Source organism: Blastomyces gilchristii (assembly GCF_000003855.2).
Source record: "Blastomyces gilchristii SLH14081 genomic scaffold supercont1.1, whole genome shotgun sequence".
Taxonomy (NCBI): Eukaryota; Fungi; Ascomycota; class Eurotiomycetes; order Onygenales; family Ajellomycetaceae; genus Blastomyces; species Blastomyces gilchristii.
In genome coordinates, this window is record NW_003101682.1 from 7,387,157 (window position 1) to 7,408,181 (window position 21,025).

At 47.1% G+C, this 21,025-nt stretch overlaps 6 protein-coding genes across 9 annotated transcripts; 2 read left to right on the plus strand and 4 right to left on the minus strand.

The window, feature by feature from the left end:
* Positions 1-676: 676 nt before the first annotated feature.
* Positions 677-5,732, plus strand: BDBG_00798. Of its 2 annotated transcripts, XM_002629506.2 has the most exons (5): positions 795-1,538; positions 1,635-1,939; positions 2,293-2,847; positions 2,953-4,127; positions 4,375-5,732. In XM_002629506.2, the coding sequence occupies exons 3-5, from the start codon at positions 2,471-2,473 to the stop codon at positions 4,431-4,433; spliced, it is 1,611 nt and encodes a 536-aa protein (XP_002629552.2). In that variant the 5' UTR covers positions 795-1,538; positions 1,635-1,939; positions 2,293-2,470; the 3' UTR covers positions 4,434-5,732. The 2 variants fall into 2 exon arrangements, with proteins under 2 accessions (XP_031576034.1, XP_002629552.2); XM_031720045.1 differs by having other exon boundaries at positions 677-1,538; positions 2,251-2,847; positions 2,953-5,732.
* BDBG_00799 lies at positions 5,416-9,000 on the minus strand. Of its 3 annotated transcripts, none has more exons than XM_031720047.1 (3): positions 8,945-9,000; positions 6,293-8,843; positions 5,416-6,150 (listed from the first exon to the last, which is right to left on the minus strand). In XM_031720047.1, exon 2 carries the CDS (start codon positions 8,482-8,484, stop codon positions 7,636-7,638), a length of 849 nt encoding a protein of 282 aa, XP_031576036.1. In that variant the 5' UTR covers positions 8,485-8,843; positions 8,945-9,000; the 3' UTR covers positions 5,416-6,150; positions 6,293-7,635. The 3 variants fall into 3 exon arrangements, with proteins under 3 accessions (XP_031576036.1, XP_031576037.1, XP_031576035.1); XM_031720048.1 differs by having other exon boundaries at positions 5,416-5,975; positions 6,096-6,150; positions 6,293-9,000; XM_031720046.1 differs by having other exon boundaries at positions 6,293-9,000.
* A 172-nt stretch (positions 9,001-9,172) lies between these two features.
* BDBG_00800 (annexin ANXC4) lies at positions 9,173-12,106 on the minus strand (the record flags this gene model as incomplete). The annotated part of the gene is made up of 2 exons (XM_002629508.2): positions 9,173-9,743; positions 9,815-12,106. The coding sequence occupies 2 exons, from the start codon at positions 12,104-12,106 to the stop codon at positions 9,429-9,431; spliced, it is 2,607 nt and encodes an 868-aa protein (XP_002629554.1). The 3' UTR covers positions 9,173-9,428.
* A 325-nt stretch (positions 12,107-12,431) lies between these two features.
* On the minus strand, positions 12,432-13,510 carry BDBG_00801 (uncharacterized protein). The gene is made up of 2 exons (XM_031720049.1): positions 13,354-13,510; positions 12,432-13,295 (listed from the first exon to the last, which is right to left on the minus strand). The coding sequence occupies exon 2, from the start codon at positions 13,023-13,025 to the stop codon at positions 12,711-12,713; it is 315 nt and encodes a 104-aa protein (XP_031576038.1). The 5' UTR covers positions 13,026-13,295; positions 13,354-13,510; the 3' UTR covers positions 12,432-12,710.
* Positions 13,511-13,534: 24 nt separating this feature from the next.
* On the minus strand, positions 13,535-17,291 carry BDBG_00802 (myb-like DNA-binding protein). Its single transcript, XM_002629510.2, has 4 exons — positions 16,914-17,291; positions 15,480-16,707; positions 14,379-15,353; positions 13,535-14,301 (listed from the first exon to the last, which is right to left on the minus strand). Exons 1-4 carry the CDS (start codon positions 17,167-17,169, stop codon positions 14,187-14,189), a joined length of 2,574 nt encoding a protein of 857 aa, XP_002629556.1. The 5' UTR covers positions 17,170-17,291; the 3' UTR covers positions 13,535-14,186.
* A 619-nt stretch (positions 17,292-17,910) lies between these two features.
* BDBG_00803 (UPF0016 domain-containing protein) lies at positions 17,911-20,978 on the plus strand. Its single transcript, XM_002629511.2, has 3 exons — positions 17,911-18,893; positions 18,969-19,860; positions 19,937-20,978. The coding sequence occupies exons 1-3, from the start codon at positions 18,291-18,293 to the stop codon at positions 20,002-20,004; spliced, it is 1,563 nt and encodes a 520-aa protein (XP_002629557.1). The 5' UTR covers positions 17,911-18,290; the 3' UTR covers positions 20,005-20,978.
* The last annotated feature ends 47 nt before the right edge of the window (positions 20,979-21,025 follow it).

Sequence of the window (21,025 nt, forward strand, 5' to 3'; positions counted from 1 at the left end):
TTCCATGTTGGATTGATTGTTTCTGCGTCAGGCGAAAGAGCAATAAATAATATTAAACCATCCAATGCGACATTGAATGAGAGCTAAACCAATAATAAATAACTGACTCTCTGGTGATAACTAACTGTAGGCTACTGGGGCAAAAGAGCTCGATCACCACCAGCGCACTGCTGGTAGAAGGGCCGACCAACCGCAGGACCCCCAACACTAACCAGGTAGTTAATAATGTAATAATGTATGGAGCGAGTACCTCCGTACCTTGATACAGAAATCCCCACGGGCTTGGCAACTGTTTCGACTAAGGCGTGATACGTCCTGTACTGTATGGACTGTGTATCAGTCCTGTGTACTGTACTGTACATTACTCTGTACTGTACATACATGTGCTGTACAGAGTATGCAGGGAAATGAAGGGGAAGGAAAATTATCGGACCGTATTATCGTATTGCTAGTGTTCTTACCCCTGAATCGGGGCTACAAGAGACAGAGACAGAAAAAAGGGGGCAGCATTGATGGTTAACTACGGACGGGGGTAGAGTTGAGGGATAGAGTGAGGGTGAGGTGAAGGTGAAGGTGATGGTGATGAAGAACTGCTACTGATTCTTCTTCTTCTTCTTCTTCTTCTCCTCCTTCAGTTGGTGGCTATCTAACTACTAACCATGCGTACAGAATAATGTGCTATTCCCTGTGATATTATTCCTGTGGCGCGGAAGGGGCTTTGTTTGAGGCTTGTGAAACAGCGGAGAAAAGAGCTACGCAGCGGTAGGGTAGTTAGGTAGATATACAAAAAGTGGAAAAATAAAATAAATAAATAAAAATAATGTCCAAAGAGGCCTAACGCGGTAATTTCGTTCATCTTTTCGCCTGCTTGCTCGCTGTATCGTATCTTCATCTCCTTCATCATCTTCCCTCCCTCCTCCCAGTCCGTCCATCCTTTTCTCTTCTTTTTCTCTTTCTCTCGTTCGTGTGCGCTGTTAGTGACGCATCCCCTTTTCTCTGCCAACCCTTGCTCTGCCGGGTTAGTTATTATTATATCACCAACCCCCCTGCGACGTTCGTCGAGTGAGACTTGGTTGGCGCTCTTCGCAGTGAGTGCAGTGGTTAGTGCCTCTGTTGGTCTCCTGTGGCTTAAGGGGGTTCTCCTCATCTGCTTCACGCAGCAAGCCAGGCTCGATCGACTTCGACTGGGACGTCCCTCTCTCTCCTCTCTCTCTCTGTTCTCCCTCCTCCCTCTAAAGTTACCTCCGTTCCTTTCACTATTCTTCGCTTCGATCTCTCTCTCTCTCTTTTGTATCTATCCCTTGTGCTCCCGCCGTCTGCGTGTTATTATTGGGGGCGATCGGCACACCAACTCTCGAACGATCGAAATTTACATACCCGGAGCTCTTCCTCTTTTTCAAGGCTGGTCTACTTTCATTGACAATCGCTTGCTGGGCTTGTTGATGTCGTCGTCTCCTACCCACCCTTTAGTTCTTATATCTCAATCCCATCGTTCATCTCCTTCTCCTCTGCCGGGTGATTGATTGATCTCGTTGGCTGTACGTTTTTGCCTTTGCTTTGTCTTTGTCCTGACCCCGACGGGTTTCTGTGTTGTTGTCATTGGACTGACCCCTTGCCCTCCCCCCCCCTCCCAGTTGCGCCAGTTGGACCGACCTTAGAAACTCGCACACCCTGTACGATCTCACGTATCGCATCCATCGCTTCGCATCGAATATCCTGTCGCCCTCCGTGGTGCTGTTGGCTATCCTATTCTGCTTCCGTCCATAGGGTTTCCCATAATTCCACGTTATTCTAACTCTACATTTCTCCCCACTCAAAACTACTGTTCGGTACCAAAAGGAGCAAGTGAAGTCATCGCAAAGGTGACTGAGAAGCTGGGGTTACAAGGCTTTCAAACCAGCCCGACGGGGAAAAAAAACAAGTTCCTTAAAAATCGCCCGTGAGTACTTTTTTTTTAATCCCCTTAATCATCTAACTTGTAATGCCTCGTGCAATGCATCCCACAATCAACGCGATTGGAGACATGTTTTCTCACCTCAGCTGCACGCACATACATGTACCATTGGGCCTGGGAACCAACCAACCAGAACCAATCCCCCGTTATTCTAAAAACATTTACTTTGACAACTCACTCGTCAGGGTTCCTTCTTCTCTTTGTCATTTTCTGTTATTTCTGTCAAAGTTGGAACGAAAAATTTGTCTGCCAATTGTTTTTTACTAGCCGCAAACTCACGTCCCACTGTTTTCTAGATACGGTTTACATTGGCAAGGCACTAAATCCAACATGTCTAGTCCAGCGAGCCCACCAACCCCTGGACACAGCCCGCACCCGGACGCCCTTCCAACTGTCACTGAGAACGGTACCGCCAATGCCAATTCTCAAACCGCAAGACGAACATCTCTAGGTTTCCTTCGTCGTTCAAAGTCCACTGAACCTCTCAGTGCGGATCGCAAAGCTTCAGGAGGGAGAATGAGCAAAAGGATGCAGAAGGAAATGGCTAAAGAAGAGATGCTACGACGTCAGCGCGAAGCTGCTGCTGTCCCGAAACATGCCCCACGTCTTCCAGACCTGCCCGCCCCTCCCCAGCTCAACACTTTTGGCGGCGAAAACGCTCGACAGGAGCACCTGACCGTTACGTCAAATCGCGGTGGCAGTTACATTGATCCAAACGCACCGGCGTCTCCGTACGCCAGTGCAGCTGGAGTGAGGAATAGCGAAATTGTTGACCCATACGCGAGAACAGAGAGCATGACACACCGTGGCCGATACAGCTATGCGAGCAGCGCCGTCAGTACCATCAATAGCCCACGGAGAGTGCGAAGACGCAAGGACCCAACCCCGTACAAGTAAGTTCTCATTTATTCCCCCCCCCCGGCTTTTCTTTGGCTTTTTCTTTCCGTGTCGTAAACCCTACTAGTGAATCGAGGCACTAAACCACCCCCGTTAAATAGCATTCTTGTCATTGGTGCTCGTAAATCCGGAAAGACGTCCTTCCTCAATTTCCTGCGTACCTCCCTCCAGCTTCCACCGAAAAAACGCCCCACGCGAGCTCCAGATGAATTCGACGAGCCCCAGCAAGTGTCAGCAGCTAATAACAATTTCACCTCGCACTACCTGGAAACTGAAATTGACGGAGAGCGCGTAGGCCTTACACTGTGGGATTCGCAGGGATTGGAGTCTAATGTTGTTGATCTGCAGCTGCGTGGGATCACGACCTTTTTAGAGAGTAAATTCGAAGAAACCTTTAACGAAGAGATGAAAGTAATTCGCGCGCCTGGCGTGCGCGACACTCACATTCACTGCGCGTTCCTCATCCTCGACCCTTCGCGGCTGGATGCCAATATTGCCGCTGCCCACGAGTCAATGGAAGATCCGGAGAAATCGTCGAGTGTGCGTCTTATTGGAGGGCTGGATGAAAACCTGGACATCCAAGTGATCCGTACCATGCAAGGAATGACCACCGTCGTGCCAATCATTAGCAAAGCCGATACCATCACCACCGGCCACATGGCTTTCCTCAAAAAGACAGTATGGGAAAGCCTCAAGAAGGCTGGCTTGGACCCGCTGGAGGTCTTGACGCTTGAGGACCAGGATGATACTTCTTCGTCCGACGGTTTGGACAAATTCGATGAGCAGGATGAAGACGAGTTGATCCAACGTGAAGACGCCGAAGCTGAAGCTGATGCCCAAGCCCAAGCTCACGGCGAAGCGGGAGCCGGAATGGATGGCGGGGCCGTAAAACCAACGACTGGCCGCCGCACCCCTGATTCAGACACAGTCCCCATGTCCCTCCCAATCACACAATCGCCCTCCTCCCGCCAGAACAACGGTGGAACACGAAAATCCTCCACGTCCATTTCTAGCATCAACGCGAACATCAACGCAAACCCGGAATACCCCTTCCTGCCGCTGTCGATCCTCTCACCCGACCCGCACTCTCTCGAGGATAACAACGGACCCATCGGTCGCAAGTTCCCCTGGGGTTTCGCCGACCCTTATAATCCCGAACACTGCGATTTTGTAAAGCTGAAGGACACCGTGTTTGGGGAGTGGCGCGGCGAGTTGCGCGAGGCCAGTCGGGAGGTGTGGTACGAGCGATGGAGAACTAGTCGCCTTAACAATAATGGTAATGGACCTGGTAGATCCTCGAATAAGAATGGTGTCCGTGGTGGTTCGGGGAGGAGTGGGCGTGCAACTCGATGATTTTCTTCCCTTTCTTCTTCTTCTTCGTTCATTCTTTCCTTTCCTTTTATTTTTGATTTGATTCGAATTGATCTGGACATTTTGAGAGAGTGTTGTTGTGCCAATTTTTGTTTTTGATGCGACAGGCTGCTGACCCGTCAACAATATGTTTCTTTCTTTCTATCTTGCAGGTCTTGAAAATATCTCCACCATTGCTGCGTTATCGCGCGAATTTCAATCGAGAGGCTGAAGAAAGAATAGGAGAGCTTGCGTCGACTGGCAAGTTTTGGTCGAAAGAAATTTTTTGAAAAGAGATAAAAAAAAAATATAAATAAAATAAAGGAGAGAGAGGAGGAAGAGGCAGTGGGCATGTCGCTCAGTTATCTGAGGGGTGACCCTGCCTTCCTTTCTCACACAGTTTGTTTTGTGTAAGATGATGGACGGATATTTTCTTTATTTGCTATTCTATTCTCCTTTCCGTTTCTACTTCTACTTCTGCTTTCTACTTCCACGCTTTAACCAACACATATATCCCCCAAATCTTTCCTTTCGCTTGTCCTGTTTTCTTTTATTCATATTGGGTTTTTTTTTTTTTTTTTTCCCTTTACTTCATTTCACCTCTTGTCTTATTTCCCCCCGTCCCCCGCAATGCGTTTCTCGTTGAGGCGGCCTTTGTTTTTACTTACTTTCTCCTTCTTGCTTTTCGCGTATCCAACGCTGCTCTGGGCTGTATGTTTCAAACATGAATTTTTACTTCCAACTTCCTACTTCCATACTACTTCTTCCTTGATTCCATCCCCCCTTATTTCTTTCACCCCCTACTTTTCTTGTTCTCAGCGCTCTTCGAACGGGTCTCACATAGCTTGCCTGGGCTACTGTCTGCCTCTATCCCTATTTTACATTTCCTTTTCTTTTTTCTTCTTTTATTTCCCTTTCGTCCTGGAATGCCAGCAAGTCTTTTTTGTCTTTTCAAAACGATGAAGAACTCTTCAAATCTGATTGATACGTCCATCCATTCCATCTACCATAGTCTTCTTCTACTACATACAGCCTTTGGCTCAAACAAACTCCAATTACCTAGGTACTACTACCCCCACCCTTAGCTCAGTTTAGCTTTACCTAGCTTAACCCGTTGACAATCTTTTATGTCTGATTTTTTTTTTTTATCTTCACCCATTGGGACTTAAAAAAGAAAACTCAAATTTTCTCATTTTTCATATCTGTTTCTTTGCGTAGCGAGTAGTTTTTCGCTCTTCTACTTCCTACCACATGTGAGAACAAACAACTGTGTGCATGGATATGTAGATGTACGTTGTTGTTCTATCTATCAAGAGTTATCGGGTTTTCCATCGTCCCCCGATTTGCGGACCACACGGTATTACATACACCCCATCTAGCCTTTCAGCGACACAGATAACACAACAGAAAAACGAAATAGGCATCTATGCGCAATGGATGGAATCCACAAGACGCGTCGACTATGGGCAAAATTCCCCTCTTTTTCACTAGTTATCTATCCCCCCAAAAATAAAACACAAAGGATTCGCTCTAAAACTAAATCGTAAAACCAGCGGTGTATATTCATTGATCCCTCCCTCTCCCCTCCTTCTTCCGTTAGAAAGTTACATAAGTTAAGTATATAAGTTAAGTATCCTATCACCAGCCCGTGTGCAGGCAGGCAGTCCTTGGTCCCTGTTCCCGGCTCATACCAAACCCTCGTGTCTCCGAGTAGGTACCCGGGGGGGGGGAGGGGGGGGTGTCATCATGGTTTATAGGGTACGCAGTAACCGCTCTGTATGTTGAGGAGGGGGAGGGGTTTGTTAGTCTTGCATGTGGACAGTTTTCGAGATTGAGAGCCTCCATCAAAAAGTAAAAGAGGGGGGGGGGAATCCAATGCTCACAAATCGGTTACATCTACATCCCTCCTCCCAGCATTTTCCGCCCCTTTGAACGCATGTCCCCGTGCACTGTAGTAGGTTTATCTGATTAGCCGTGGCGTGGAGGGGTTTGACTGAGCGCAAATACACTAAATGAAGGGGGGGAGGGATGAATGGAAAGGTAGGTTGAGTGAAATTGATTGGAAAAATAAAAATAAAAAAAAATAACAACCTTCCTGCTGGGACTTAAGACATCCCGCGCCTCATTGGGGGACGCTGGCATGGCGGCCACTGCTGTCATGAGGCCTATGAATGTCACGCAGAGGGCCCAGGTGAGCTTCATGATGTAGATTGGCTGGGGGGGTTCAAATGATAGAAAGAGAATGAGATAGGGTGAGATGAGAGGTTATGGGGATTCTGAGAGGAGGGGGATTGTGGATTCGGAGTTCGGGAATAGAGGAGAAAAGTTGGCCCCTAGTGGGTGGGTGTTGAGTTTTCTTGAGATCGTGGATGGAAGAGAGGAGGTGGGAGACTGATAATAAGCTAACTTTTGTGTGTTTTGCTAGCCGCTGGTTAGTTGGAATTAGTTAGGGGTGGTGGTATCCATGAAAAGGTTTGTTATCTGTCATGCAAGGAACTGTTGAGATGGAGAATGGAAGTCGAAGATCTTCCTTTTGTTAAGATGCCTTGGGATTGAATGCAGATGCAGGCGCACTCTTTATGGTATGCCGGATGTCTGTACAAAAATGCCAAATAAACCAAATATCGCTGTGCAGGACAGAGGCAACACTTTGTGTGCCATTGAGCCTGGCTGTGTTTGCAAAATCATTGATTCACACAAAGATTGATGAGCAGACAAAATTATGCGTAGATGCATAGCATAGTTAAGCTGGCTGGGATGGAACGTTGCATTGCAGGCGTGATCTTTCAGATCCAGAGTACACATTAGAAATGCACTTTTGAAGCGAGTGAACATTTTGGTCTGGTTTCCTTCTTCCTCCATCCTTTGTTGAATGTATGTATGTCACTTTATATCATTGCGACCAGCAGGCGGTTTTGAACATAGCTCAGTGTGCGACGTGCCCTGGCATTTAGCCTCGATCCTGCGCGAAATGTAAAACTGCAACCCGCGTGGCTTTCGGGGGTAACCTCGGATGAGGTTCTATGCTCTTTGTCACCATCTCAACCTGAGGGAAACATAATTGGGCCATGTTAAAAATGTTTGGATTTCTGGGACGCATATATCTTCCGATTGACAATGCAAAGCAACGGCTGAAAGTTTACACCCTTTGTAAACAGCCTTCCATTAACTGAGATTCTTTGTACCTCATATATACCCTTCAAACGGGCCTCGTCGTAGATGTGGGACGGGGTGTGCGATTGTGATCAGGATTGAAAATGCCAGCTTGACAACAAAGAAAATTAAAAAGGACCAAGGAATATGGAAGAAATGTCGCATGAAGCCAGAGAGCGGAATCCAATTTAATACCGTTGGACAAGGCAACGTAAACCGAAAGGGAGAAACATTGGTTTGCACTGCCGGCATAACACACTTTAGCTTAACATTATCAAACATTACCAAACATCTCGAACTTCCCCTCCCATACCAAACTGTAGTGGTAAATCCAGACACCAAGCGCGGGGAAATTGCATGCCCCATTTCCTCATAAGCTCTCTTAACTCCTCCTCCCGCCCAGGGACCACATTGACAAATATCCGATCGCCATGGCACGGAGGTTCTGAATGTACCGCTCCCTCATCATCCCCGACGCGGAAAAATGTACACTCGCCCGGTCCCGCTTGTACATATCCATGGTCTCGAAATTCTTCAGCTAAACGCTGGCGAACTGATTCTGCAGCCGTGGCGCATCCGACGCATCGGACAGGCGCACAGAGATGTTCTTCGGTTTCATCACGGACCGACTTTCTTATTCGGTTGTGGATGGAGCGTGCGCGGGCGGGGGAGGTCAAGAAGAGCGTGCCGGGGCCGAGGAGAGCTGTAGCGAGCTTCCATTTCGTTTCATGTACCTTAGTTATGGGGTCCACGTCGCCCTTGCTGTAAAAGAGGTCATCGGTATGCCATCGTGGCGTATCAAATTCGCTGGTTCCTCTAGACGCCTTGACCGTGAGCCAGTAGTGGGAGAGGTTGTTTTTAAGGAGGAATTCGTTGACGAAGCTGAGGAACTGAGTGAGAGCTGGAAGGATGGAGCCGTTGACGGTTTGTTCGGACCAGGTGAAGAATGAGGGAGGGAAAGTTTGGTGTGGTTGGGTAAGCAGAGGTCCGCAGTAGGTCCATGACGACGAGAGTTTGAGACTGATACCAGCAACGGGCGATGTTTGTGATGGGGAGATATAGGGCATCACTGTGAAGGCGGTATGAGCCTCGACGTCCATGTCTACTTCGTTAGTGCGTGAATTTGTCATTATTCCGAGCGGGTATGTTGTTTTTGTTTTGTTCAGTAAAGCAGTTGAATTATTCGTCTGGGGTAAGATGGTAAGGTAAGTCTATTCCTGCCAACGGCCGCTACAATAGGATTGTCGTTGGGAGGGTTGAGAAACGAGTTGGTAAATCGAGGCGGCCGTTAGCACCGTCGCTAACGGGAGACAAGAGAGAGTAGCTAACCAGGGGTTTTCCTCCCAGGTTTAGCCCGGCTCATGTGCGGAGATCACATCCATTCCGTAAGCTTGCCGCAATACGAATGTTGTTTCGAGCGGAGAAGGAATGGGAATTTTAATGAATTCTGACCGATTTCCTATGGCATGCTGGCTGGAAGTGGTTTCACCTAGACCGGTATTTGTTAGCGAGCGGTCAGTCAAGATCAGGAAGGCCTCAGACACGGGAGGAACAGGTTCATTGAAGGCGGATATGTCGGTGAGCACCCACTGGATTTTTGTAGCTCAAAAAAACATCCTGAGATATGGGAAATTGGCCAGGCAAATTGGTTCAGATTAAATGAAGCTAAACCTGGTAAGTAACCTTATTCTGGTTTCTATATTTGGACACTGGCGGGAGGTTCCAAGATTTCCGAGGTTGGCCCCAGCAAGCAGATGGAATATAACCTTCGCGAGAAGTATGGGAACCAATGACAAGCATATATTTGAATAAATGACATACTAAAATCAGGGAACAAAGGCCTCAGGATGACCAGCTGGCAGCTTCACTACCAAGAGAAATTCCGGAACTAATTCATATATGAAACCCAAAAATTAAAATAAAATAATAACCCAAAAAGATTGATGACATTACAAAAATATCAGAAACAATATCCACCAGGGACTCGAAAAGTTCAACCGTAAACGTGAGCAAACATCATAACCATAACTATAAACAATAAGCCATGCATATTTTCATCAACCATATGGGAAGGCTAAGCAGTTCCATTCGCAATGTGAACTCTCGAGCTCTTGACCAACCCAATGCAAAAGTCCGTCCAATCTTTCCGAACCCCGTTTATAACTTCCCGGTCGATGGCGTCCTCGACGGATTCTTTGTAGCGTCTTTTATACTCGGATTTGACACGTTCAAGGTGGTTAGGTTCCCAGTGCATGCGGACCAGTCGAGAAATCAGCAGCTCGGCTCGTTCACGACCTGTACCTGATTCTGCAATTGCTTGGTGGAGCAGGAGAGCATCCCGCATCGGTCGATTAAGTGCTCCGTTGAGAACATGTACGAGTGTTTCGCCCTGCAAAGGAGGTGTGGTCAGTGACGTTTTGTGGCACGGGAAAGATGAACACAAAACGGCTAGACACTTACGACTAAATTTTGTGATTTGGTTATCATTTCTTTAGCGAAGTTCTTGCGGTATGTATCTTCATAGAGATGTAAAACTTCACGGAGATGCGTATCGCCCCTGACGAGGATAATCTGTATCATCGCCGTTTCCCCTCCTTCTCGCGAAATTAGAGCACGGTGGAGATCACGCATGTCATCGCGGACAAGGGATTTGTCCAAGGGGGCCGAATTGGGCTGCCGTCGCTCTTCAAGTGCCAGCAGGATCGCAGCACGAAACTTGTCTGCTTTGAGTTCGGCTTTCATGCACTTCTCAAGATCATCTCCGTACCGCTTATCGCGGAAACACTTCTTAATCTCGCGGATTTCAGCATTCGTCCGTCCGATAAGCGACTCGATGAGGAGTTCACGACGCAGTGAGTTTGATCGGTACCAGAAATTGGCCCAGTGTGCCTCAGATTCCCACCTTCCTAGTGCTGTCGTGTAGCAAACTTTACCGAAATTTCCTGGGACTTGTACCTTGATATGTTTAGCTACATTAACCCCCTTACCGCCTATCTTAACGAGATTTTTATATTCAGCACGGAGCGCTAGCAGATCGTCCGAAGAAAGATAAGGAAGAATATCTATTAGAGGTTTAGGGTCCGCGTGGGAATGGTGTAGGGCCAATTTTAATTCCTTCGCGTCGGGCTTTGGATCGTAGAAGGATACTTTCTTTTTCGGTGCGATTACTTTTATGTCTGCATCGAGCTTTGACGGCTTGTTCTTTGTCTTACTGCTGTTATCGTCCTTCTTGGATTTACTTTTCCTAGATCTACCTAACTCCGAGCCTGAGATTGCACCGCCATCTAGTGGCTCCAGATCTGATAAGCCTTCATCCATATAGGATGGAACGGATGTTGGCCATGGCATGGGCGAGATGCTTTGATATGTTCCTTTATAAGCCTCGAGCAGTGGGCTGGCAGGAGGACGACCGGCGTCCGGAAAGCTACCGGGTACTGCCATATGACCATTGGAGGATATTGACAAGCTGTGTGGACGCTCGGTCGTTTTCTTCGGTTTAATTTCAACGTAAGTTGGATCAGGAGCCTGAGAGTGGGGTTTGATACTCTGTGTATATGGTTTGGTGGGCTTTGACGTGTATGTGATATTAGGGTCGGGCTGCGCGTATTGGAATGGGGCTAATTGGGCATAATATGGCTGCGTAGCTGGAGTTGTACCCATCGAGTATACGCGCTGATGGCCCGACTTGCTTTGTATAGTTGTTGTAGGAGGCGACTCGGTCCCAGTAGATGATGGCATTGACATATTGGCATATTGATGTGGGTTATAACTAGCTTGAGAAATTAGAGGATACTGGCTCGATGGGACTGGAGCGTGAGGTACAATGGGCGGATCGGGCATTGCATACGTGGTAGCAGGAGTCGGCGTAGAATGCTGTGTAGATGTGACGGGGTTGTTGAACTCAGGCGGAGGCACGAAACCAGGGCGTTCGCATTCTGGAACTTCCGCCCAGTCAATCGGGTATTTATTTTGGTTTCCGTATTGGCTCGTTCCAGTGTCGCTTGGTCTGTTCTGGCGATGTGAGGGAGGTTGTGCATAGCGGTAACCGTCTAGTTTCGCATAGCTTGGATGCTCTCTTGAATCGTAGTCGTGGCGAGAAGGATACTTGGGAGATTCTTCTCCTCGAAGTTTGGCTAGTGCACGGCTATATTTGGACGAACCTCCCGCCGAATCTGAGTCGTGCTGCTTGGTGGAAGAGGAGGTGTATTTCTCCCGCAAACGTTCGTAACTTGGGGCAGACGGCGGATAAGGCACCTCTCCATAGGCCAAGGCATCGTCCTCCGATTCGGTATAGGACTCATCGGAGTACTGTTCATACCTTGAGGCCAGTTTTGAACTTAGGTGTCTAGAGTATCGCCGGTCACGATCTGAGTCGTAACGGTATTTGTCAGATCGAGGGGGTTCCGCTGCGCTGGTGTGTTTTCGTACCGCCGCTTCCTCATCCGATACGTAGTAGCCAGGAGGCTGTGGCTGTGGCTGTGGCTGCGATTGATGTTGTTGTTTAGGCTTGTCAGAGCGTCGGTATTTGTCGTCGTCAGCATGATAGTCGTGGTACTTTCTGCTCGACCGTGAGCTAGCATAAAGGGTCTCCTCCTCCGAGTCCGGATGGAAGTACTTCTTGGATCTTCCGGTCATTTCTCTCGGAGGAGACGATGCCCGAGTCTCGCGTGTACGTGAGCGCTCGCGAATCCTTCCACTGGGGGACTTTGATCGGGTGCGAGATCGCGAGTCGTGAACACGGAGTGAAGCCATTTCGGCAAGGCTGCAGGTATAGTTCTAAGCGCTGACTTGTAGACACGGGAGAGCTTTGAACAAGAGTCGTATATAGCAGTAGAAGCTCAACTCTGCAACAAAACGTCCACCCCACAAGGATGAAAAATGAACTGCAAACAGCATCACACAAGAGATGGGCTGTGAAGGATGAATCGACGGCGCGATCCTTCGGGGGTCAAGTTGTGTGTCTTTTTCCTAATTCAGCAGATTGGCCCGAATCCTGGAATCTGGAAACTTTAAAGTTGAGCCGTGCCGCATGACTAAGTAAGATATTAACCGTAAACTGACTAGTGTTGTGGGGGCCAAAATTAAGCTTCAATTTTGTTTGGTTCAGCCGCAAGCTGTCCCGGAAAGACCATGACTGTTAATACGAGTTGAAACGAATGCAACATCTGGGGCTCTGGGGGATGGCATTTGGATTCAAAAAATTTCATCACGCGAATCCGATGTTGGTTGACGTTCCAGATTTTGAAGCATCAGGGATGAGGCTTCATTGATTATCCGTGGGCGTTGAACCTTTAGGGAGTCGGTAAAACTGGACTTTAATGGATCATTCATTTGCCTTTTCATTCGTCGTTGAGTCTCAATGCTTGGCCCCGTTTATATGCTCTATTAGTCTCCTATATTCACGATGTACTGTACATGTACATGTACATACAACGTATAGGTTATATGCGTAAAGATTTGCCTCGTCCGAGAGAGTTTCCATTTCTTTTTGTGACAGTTTAGATTGGGCGTTGGCGCTGCTGATGAGGACTGAGTTACCTACTTTCGATTTGAGGCAGTCCACCTTCATGCTCCAGTGACACTCGAAGACTTCTTTGTGGCATTCCGGACACTTTATCACCGGGCGGTTGGGTGGCCCTCCACTGCTTCCCGATCTCCTTCCTGCGCTCATCCCACCTATGCTTTCTCCCTATTTGGTGGGTTGAATCTTTGTACTCGCTTATCGTCTCGTCTCTGTATCTCCCCAGGTCCGTCCTCCATTACTTTCGCCCAATTGCCTACTCAGGACGTCTCTTGGTAAATTCATCATCGTTCATTTACCTGCCTTCTTCAGCCCTGATTTTCTCGAGCGGCTAGGCGTGCCAAGTATGTCTCCTTTGGTAGCATCCGCTGGAAGATCTTCGCGGACGGAGATATCCTGACATGGAAAACAAAGTAGAACCTACCCTTTGTAAGCATTAGTGATTTTTTCACATATTCCGTGAAATGTTAATACTCACGGAGGCCAGAAAACACCTGAGACGCAGAGCTTGTAGAAATGAAAGGTCGTGTGGAACAGACCAGCAAAGGCTGTTTGTTGGTGGGCCCCTGTCCTCTAGTAATTCCCTCTGGGAATATGGAGGGCGACAAGTATGGTTTTCGAAAATCTACATACCTGAAAAACGCCATCCTCTGTAGCTTGCAAGTATCATGCCTTAGCGGGCACTTTGGCGTCTGCTCTGAAACTTTGCAGACAGGCCGCTCCAAGGTCCTGATTTGATGCTAAAGAAAGCTCCCATCGGTTGTAACGAAGCTCTCATATGGCCTGGCACGAATGTTATCTTGAGTAAGCCAGATATGTGAGATGAGCTGGAATGCATAGAGCGGGTGTTGAGTGTTCCTAGTTGCAAGGAGGATGCTTGAAGATATGATATGCCTTTAGGTTACCATGAGCGTTTCAAAAACATATAGGAGGAGAGGTTCACAGGTAGGATAAAGTGAATGGACACATGAATTTTCCAAAGTTTGAGGAACCTATGTACGGGTAGAAAAGCAAGGGAGCAAAGCAACTGAGAATCCATTCACAGCCTTGACCATCTTTTCAATGCCATATGAAGCAAACAGAAACGAAGTGTGGGGTATCATCAATTTGAAAACCAAAACACCTATTGTCCAGCCCAGTAAAGTGTCAGAAAAGCCAACTTCAACGCCTTCAGAATCCCTTGCTTCCTGCAATATTAAAAATAAATATATATCGGAGTTAAAGCTGAATGTCCCACTTGAAATGAAGTAGAAATGGAAAATTTCATCATTATGGGGTCAACCTGAATTCCGCTTAAGGAAAGGAGTCATATCAATCCCTTTCAAGCATATCTTCAAAAATCGTAATCCCCATTTCTCGTAATTTGCGTTTATCTTCAGTTTTGAGAGGAACCTTTTCGAAGTTTTCAGGAAGTGGTTGGCCGGCCCTGTTTGAAATAATGTTTTAGATTAGCATTTGTGGATTTAATTTGGACAGAGTTATGAAAAAACAAATAAAGCATACTTGTAGTAATCGACAGCCATCTGTCTTGCTTTATCTTTCAGATTCACCTGATCTCGAATGATCAACTTCGGATGTTCCAAACTGTCGTCAACTTGTTTGATTTTCGCCCACTTGGGTCCATATCTGACAATCATATTTTTAAGCTGATTGCATTCATCTACGGACCATGGGATCCTACCACCACCTGGTTTCCGCACCCGTCGATTTATTTCAGGAGCAGTGCTGGCTGGGGGTATATTTCCCACAACGTTTGTGAATTCTACTGATTCTGACTCAACTCGACCACCCTGTCGGCTTTCGAGATTCTGCGACTGTCTTGGGGGCGTGGCTGATGGGCAGGGAGTTGCTGTTTCAACTCGTCGTCGCTTCCGACCTTGTAGTCCCGCAATGGATGCACGTTTCTTCTCAACTCGGATATTGCGAGTGTCTGCTTCGAAGCCTTCTTCTTCGGAGAATTGGGTGCGTTCTTCCGCATGCCCTTCGTCCTCCTCAACTTCAGAAGCGTGTCGTTTCTTGGAACGACCAATTAAACGGCTTCTATCAGATGATGCTAATTGGCTAGAACCGATTGGAGACAATCTACGAGCGTCAGCTTGGCGATCAATAAAGGCCGCTGGGGGGGTTTTAAAAGTTGGTCTTTGCCGTTGAGAAGAAGTAGCAAGCCGTTGACGTTCAGCTATCTTGACGATTTCCGACGGAGATGGACGGGGCGATCCGCCAAGTAGTGCTGGACGTGTGCGCTCGCCTGGGGTAGAGCTTTGGCGAAATCCATGAGCACTGGCTTTGTGAGACCCGCTAAGTCTGCTTGGAGATTGTTCACCATCATTGACATGTGGGGTCGAATCGCGGGCTGCTGCGACAGCCTCTGTTTGTGGACTTCCCGAAGGTTGATCAACCCGTACATTACTAGCTGCAGAGCCCACCCTGGCCTGAAGATTCACCAAGTGCGACACGAAGGCTTTAGACTTGAAAAATCTATTGGAATATAATCCCAGTAAGTATTTTGTGCAAGGATCGATGATAACTGAAGGGGAACTCTGTATGACAATAGGGTATGTGATAGATAGTGGCTTCGTTGCATATAAACCAATCAGGACCTACCCTTTTCCAATAGAGAGCATAGACTTCCTGGTGCTTGTGGATTCCGTTATCTGTGGTTTCTGAACATCCGCTTGTTCGACGCCTACTGTGTCGGTGACAGAAGGGGCAGAAGTTGTCGATTTGGGAATGGAAGCGATACTTTGTTGGTCAAGGCTTGATCGGCGATCTACTTCAATTTGTAGGATCTCAACAGCCTCATTAAGAGATGCTTGCTTCTCTAATTGCTCATCAATTTCGTTTGCTCTCATGCGAATCCACTTGCATGCCTGGACAACGAATTCCGACCAAGGAAACGTGGATTCCAGTTCGTCAAAGTGAACGAAAGTGGTGGTCTCATCCACGTTAAATGTCTTTCGAATTGACGCTCGCCGCTCGAGAACTTTTTCGTAGAATCGCTCGGGGATTCCGCCACCCTCGTCACGTAGGCCGCTGATTTTCCAGCCGAGTAATCTTTCAGACTCATCACCGCTTTTCGCAAACGCGGTAAAGACAGTTTCCAGTATACTGTCCGGGGCGAATTCAACATTTATTTCTTGTTCCCCCGATCGGAGCTCCGCAATGGCACGTTGTGTGCGTAGTTCTAGGCCCAATTGGAAAGTTTCGTCGAGCAGAGCGCTTTGCCCTGGCGTTGTAATTCGATCGTCTTCTGGTGACAAGAACGAACTTATGAATAACGCCGGGAATGATTCATCGAGGTCTGAGAGATGATATTCTGAGAAAGGAGACATGTTCCCACGCAACGGGATGAGATCTAATGCAAACTGCACAAGATTGGCTTTTTGGATGAACTCGTCTGGATACCACGGAATGTGTTTCAAGGATGGGAGCATGTTTACTGCAGCTTCGACGGTAATAAAGTGCTGACCGCCAAAGTACTTCTTTTGGGTCTCAAACGTGTCCCGTATACGCTTGACTCTTGCTCTGAAGGTGGCGTTTTTAAGATTTTTAAGTAGAGTCGTGAGGGAAAAGGCCTGCGGAACTAGGATTCGTAGAGCATTCTTTGTAGAAGTATCTAGGTCGGGTAATGCCTCGATCATTATACTGGGATCTAATTCTCGCGATTCATGTTCGGAATCTGTAGCGAGCAGGGTTGTCCCCGTGATATTGAAATGGTCGACAGGTGATTCAGGAACAGATCGTTCGCTGCGTCTCGAGTTTTGCCTCGTAAGGTCTGTGTTAAACCTGCCGGCAGCATTCTTACGAGGGCTTTCATAGACAGGGGACAATTCTGTCCGTGGTAAAAAAGTGTAAGCTACGATGTTATCCTATTCATAATGAATGCAATTGATACTTTTGGGTCCAACGTGTGCTAGGTACGACAATGACGACAATAATCCAGACCAATTCCATTCACCAGTCAATGTCTAGTTAAAGAACACAGCCTGGATGAACTGCCATGAAGTATAACGAGGATATAGAGGAGACAAAACCAACCATAGTTGCGAGTCTTAGACCTAACATTTCCAGCTCGATTGTTCTTTACTGGAGTATGAGATAGATCAACATCGGAATCATCTGAGTTCACTGAAGTGGCAACAGATTTGGAGGGGGAAGCAGGCGCATGATCTATTCCACCCAATTCCCTGCTGCGGCTCCGGGTTTGTCGAGTGGAACGGGGCAAGTTAGGTGGTTGTTTAGAAGCGCTTTTCCACTGGGCGCGAACTGATGTTGCTCGCGTAGCGGCCGGCATTTTCAACGACCCACCACCGGCGTAATTTCAATGGCTGGGCTATCAAATCAATGAGTAATGACGCCAAAGAGCGAGAGATGACATTGTTGTGATGATGGCGAATCTTTCAAAGTCGCGCTTCGCATGGGATAAAGGATAAAGAGAAGATGAGCTAACTAACAACCCTAACCCTGGCCAAGACCTACGTCACATGACTTGACTTGCAGACCTCGGGAGTCAGGCTAATCCTCTTTTAGATCTGCAGCACCGCACCAGCCCTGTGCTTACTCATCCACAGCTTTCGAGTTTGCGGCAGCGACTTCAGGGGCAAATACAGTTGAATGTGGTGCCAACAAAAACTGATTGTGGTGCTAACTTAGGCTGGAAAAACAGCTTGGTGTGGGTTCCAAACTCAATTTCACCTTGGACGACCCATGGCAGGAGCCCATTAAAAGTACATGCACTAGACAGATTCAGCAAATCATTCCAAGATTGGTACATCTCACTCAACTCTCTTTTACCTTAGTGTAAGGAGTGTAAATTAGACAGTTCATAATTAGAATTAGAATTAGATTAAACAGGAAAGATATAGAGCCTTTGAAAAATATGAAAAATCAATATTATGAGGGGGATTGGCAGAGGGTTAGACTGGATTAGTAATATCTGTGTCTTATGTGTGAGATGTGTAGTGTGTATGTGTTTTAGAGGGAATGCTAAAATTGAACATGTGTTCGGAAAAGTGGTCGAAAACTTGGCTCCAATGTTCAACTGTAACCCGCGATGCTAAAATGTCTCTGGATGTGTTAACTAGCAAGTAGGGTTCTTTGTTTTGAAAGTGTTATTTACAGAGAGAGCATATATGACAGTCCTTTCTGTTTGTTTTATTATCGTTGATGAGCCTGTTTTTGCCTTTCTTGTCACTCTCTTCTCCCCTTAAACATAAACAAACACCTGCGCGATCCTTATCATTGCTGCCAGCTGGCTTCCTTCGTGCATTCCAGACATATTTCTCGAACCCGATCCTACATATTTTCCTGATTGCCCACTCTTGATTCAACCGTTTGCCTCGTCGGAGTCGATTGAGCATCTCCCTAAGTAGTGTCTACGGTTCTGTTTCAACCTCAGATATACAATTTTCCGCCATGAGGATCAGACGATTTCCCTCACCATTCCTCCTCCTTGCCATCCCGGCCATCACCTCTACCTTGGCCAATCCACTAATAGATTCCAGTGGTCTTGCTAATTCGAGGTCGTTAATAAGCAATCGGGCTGCCATTCCCGATTCCGCACCACTAGCCAATTACCAAGATAACTTATCGCCCAAAGCTCGAGATGTACCATATGATGGGAAGGACGGGAAACCACACGCAGGACCTTGGGTTGAGACAAATGCTGGCCGGGATCGTAAGAAGGCGAAAGAATCGCCGAATGGGGAGCAACCAGTGAACCCCGATTCGACTGATCCACCGTCACAACATTATGGACCAGATGGGAGACCAATTCCCGCGTCAAATGATGGGGTTATGGATGATCCGAACCGGGAGCCGCCCAAGGAGGGGACGACAGGGACAGAGGGCGGTGTCTCGGAGAAAAACAAGGAATCCAATTCTGGGACTGTGAAGAATCCAGATCCACCAAAGGAAGTCCCCCCTTTACCGCACAGTGAGCAACAGAAGATTAGCCCTGGCGACGAGGCTGAACCAAAGACAGAAGGCGATGGCTCGGAAAAAGATACAGTGCTGGAGGTAAGCAGTGGAAACCCTATGTGATTGATGCACATGCGTACTCGAAGCTAATTCTGTGTTCTCTGCGTTGTATAGAAGCCAGAAGACCTACCCGAGTTACCCCATTCCATTCCCCGACCTGCATCGCCTGGCCGTCCAAGTGATCCTCTCGACCTTGATCAACAGGGTTCTCCAACAGACCCATCTCACTATAAATACTCCCAAGTACCCGAAAACATGATACAGCCACTACATTCATTCCTGCTTTCCCTCACCATGATACTCTTCTCCGAAGTCGGCGATAAAACATTCCTTGTTGCTGCCCTGATGGCCATGCGCCATCCGCGCATGGTTGTCTTTTCCTCAGCTTTCACCGCTCTCATCGCAATGACCGTGCTATCCGCTCTCCTGGGCCATGCTGTCCCTACCCTAATCTCGAAATCGTTCACAAACATTCTAGCTGCGGTGCTTTTCCTTATCTTTGGCGTGAAGATGGCTTTCGAAGCAAAAAAAATGGCTCCCGACGAAGGTGTGGGTGAGGAGATGAAAGAGGTCGAGATGGAACTGGAAGAGAAAGAACATCAACACCGGCGACTAAACCGACGGGGATCTATTAGCCCCTATGCACTCGAAGCTGGGCGTGGCCCTCGGAAGAGCCGCTCCTCGAACCACCGCCTCCCGCCTCCTGAAAGTATTTCCTCATCATCGTCAAGAGGCAGCTCCCCCTCCCGTGGTAACTCTTTATCAAGCATGGGAGTTGGCTTGAACAATTTATTCTCATTTCTTTTGAGCCCTGCGTGGGTTCAAACATTCGTCATGACTTTTCTTGGAGAGTGGGGTGATCGAAGCCAGATTGCTACTATTGCTATGGCTGCCGGTAAGGATTACTGGTGGGTTACGTGTGGCGCTGTCACCGGTCATGGAATCTGTACAGCAGCAGCAGTGATCGGGGGACGGGCAATTGCTGGCAGAGTTAGCATGCGGGCTGGTAAGTATCATGTCATACCTTTGGAGAATATAATCATACCACTCGTAAAACTAATGGTCTGCGTTTTGTTGAATAGTAACATTTGGCGGCGCCGCGGCATTTTTCATTTTCGGTATCATATACATCTTCGAAGCGATCTATTAATTTTATATCGATCCTGGCGCACGTTCCATGCTATCGGGTCCACGGCAGATGCATTTATCCTCTTCACTGGTTTCATTAACAACGCATCTTCACTCCTCAAAACTCGAAATGATCATATTGCATAAAATGAATGCGCCTGTGATATCTTAGCGCCGGGACTACTCCTATTACCGACTTTCCTCCCCTTTGCGCCACATTTTAATACTCCAGGTTGTTTGTCCTGACCTGCTTAATTTTTACTCTTCATGTATTATTTTCATTGTGCCCCTCTTGTGCTACGCGACCTCGACTTAGGTTTTTTTTTTTTTTTTTTTTTTTTTTTTTTGGCTGTCCACAATGTGGATTCCTTTCTTGCTGGTCTAACTTATAGATTTCTTGCTTTGATATTCCTGTCTGCAAAGAAATAAACAAGCCACGATCTGACATCTACTAGAGATGGGGCTCTCACTATTTTTATTTCATTTTATGTTTTTTTTGGTCGACACACATGCTGGCGTGGTTTATTTTCTTGCTTTCTTTGCAAGCCGTACCTTACGCTGAGTATGTCTCTGTTCCTGATATCTTTTTTTTTTATAATCTATGTTTCTCTTTTCTTTGTTGTCTGCAAATATCTTTTGCTTTTGAATGGAGATGCTTTGGCATTTCTTTCTCTTTCTTTTTTCTATTGTGAAATAAATACTGTTCCTTGTAATATATACATCCACACCGCATTGAAAAGTTCTGCATCTATGACAAAAGATAGTCCTATCGAGTCATCTAGCGTGTCATGCTTCCAATGCATAAATCAGTTTTACCCCTTAGGCACGGTTGCTGTGTTGTCCTCCCACTTATCCCATGATATTCGTCAAGTCATCATCGCCGGCTGATGTATCCCTTTGTGTCCCCGAAGCAACAAAAGGGATGGACCTTTACTGTTGAACACCTTTGTGTCTTGTGGCTCTTAGTTTCCAAAGCAACACAGTGAGTATAGAAACTGTTTACTTTCTCCTCTGCATCTCCTCTGCACAATTAATCTTGATCA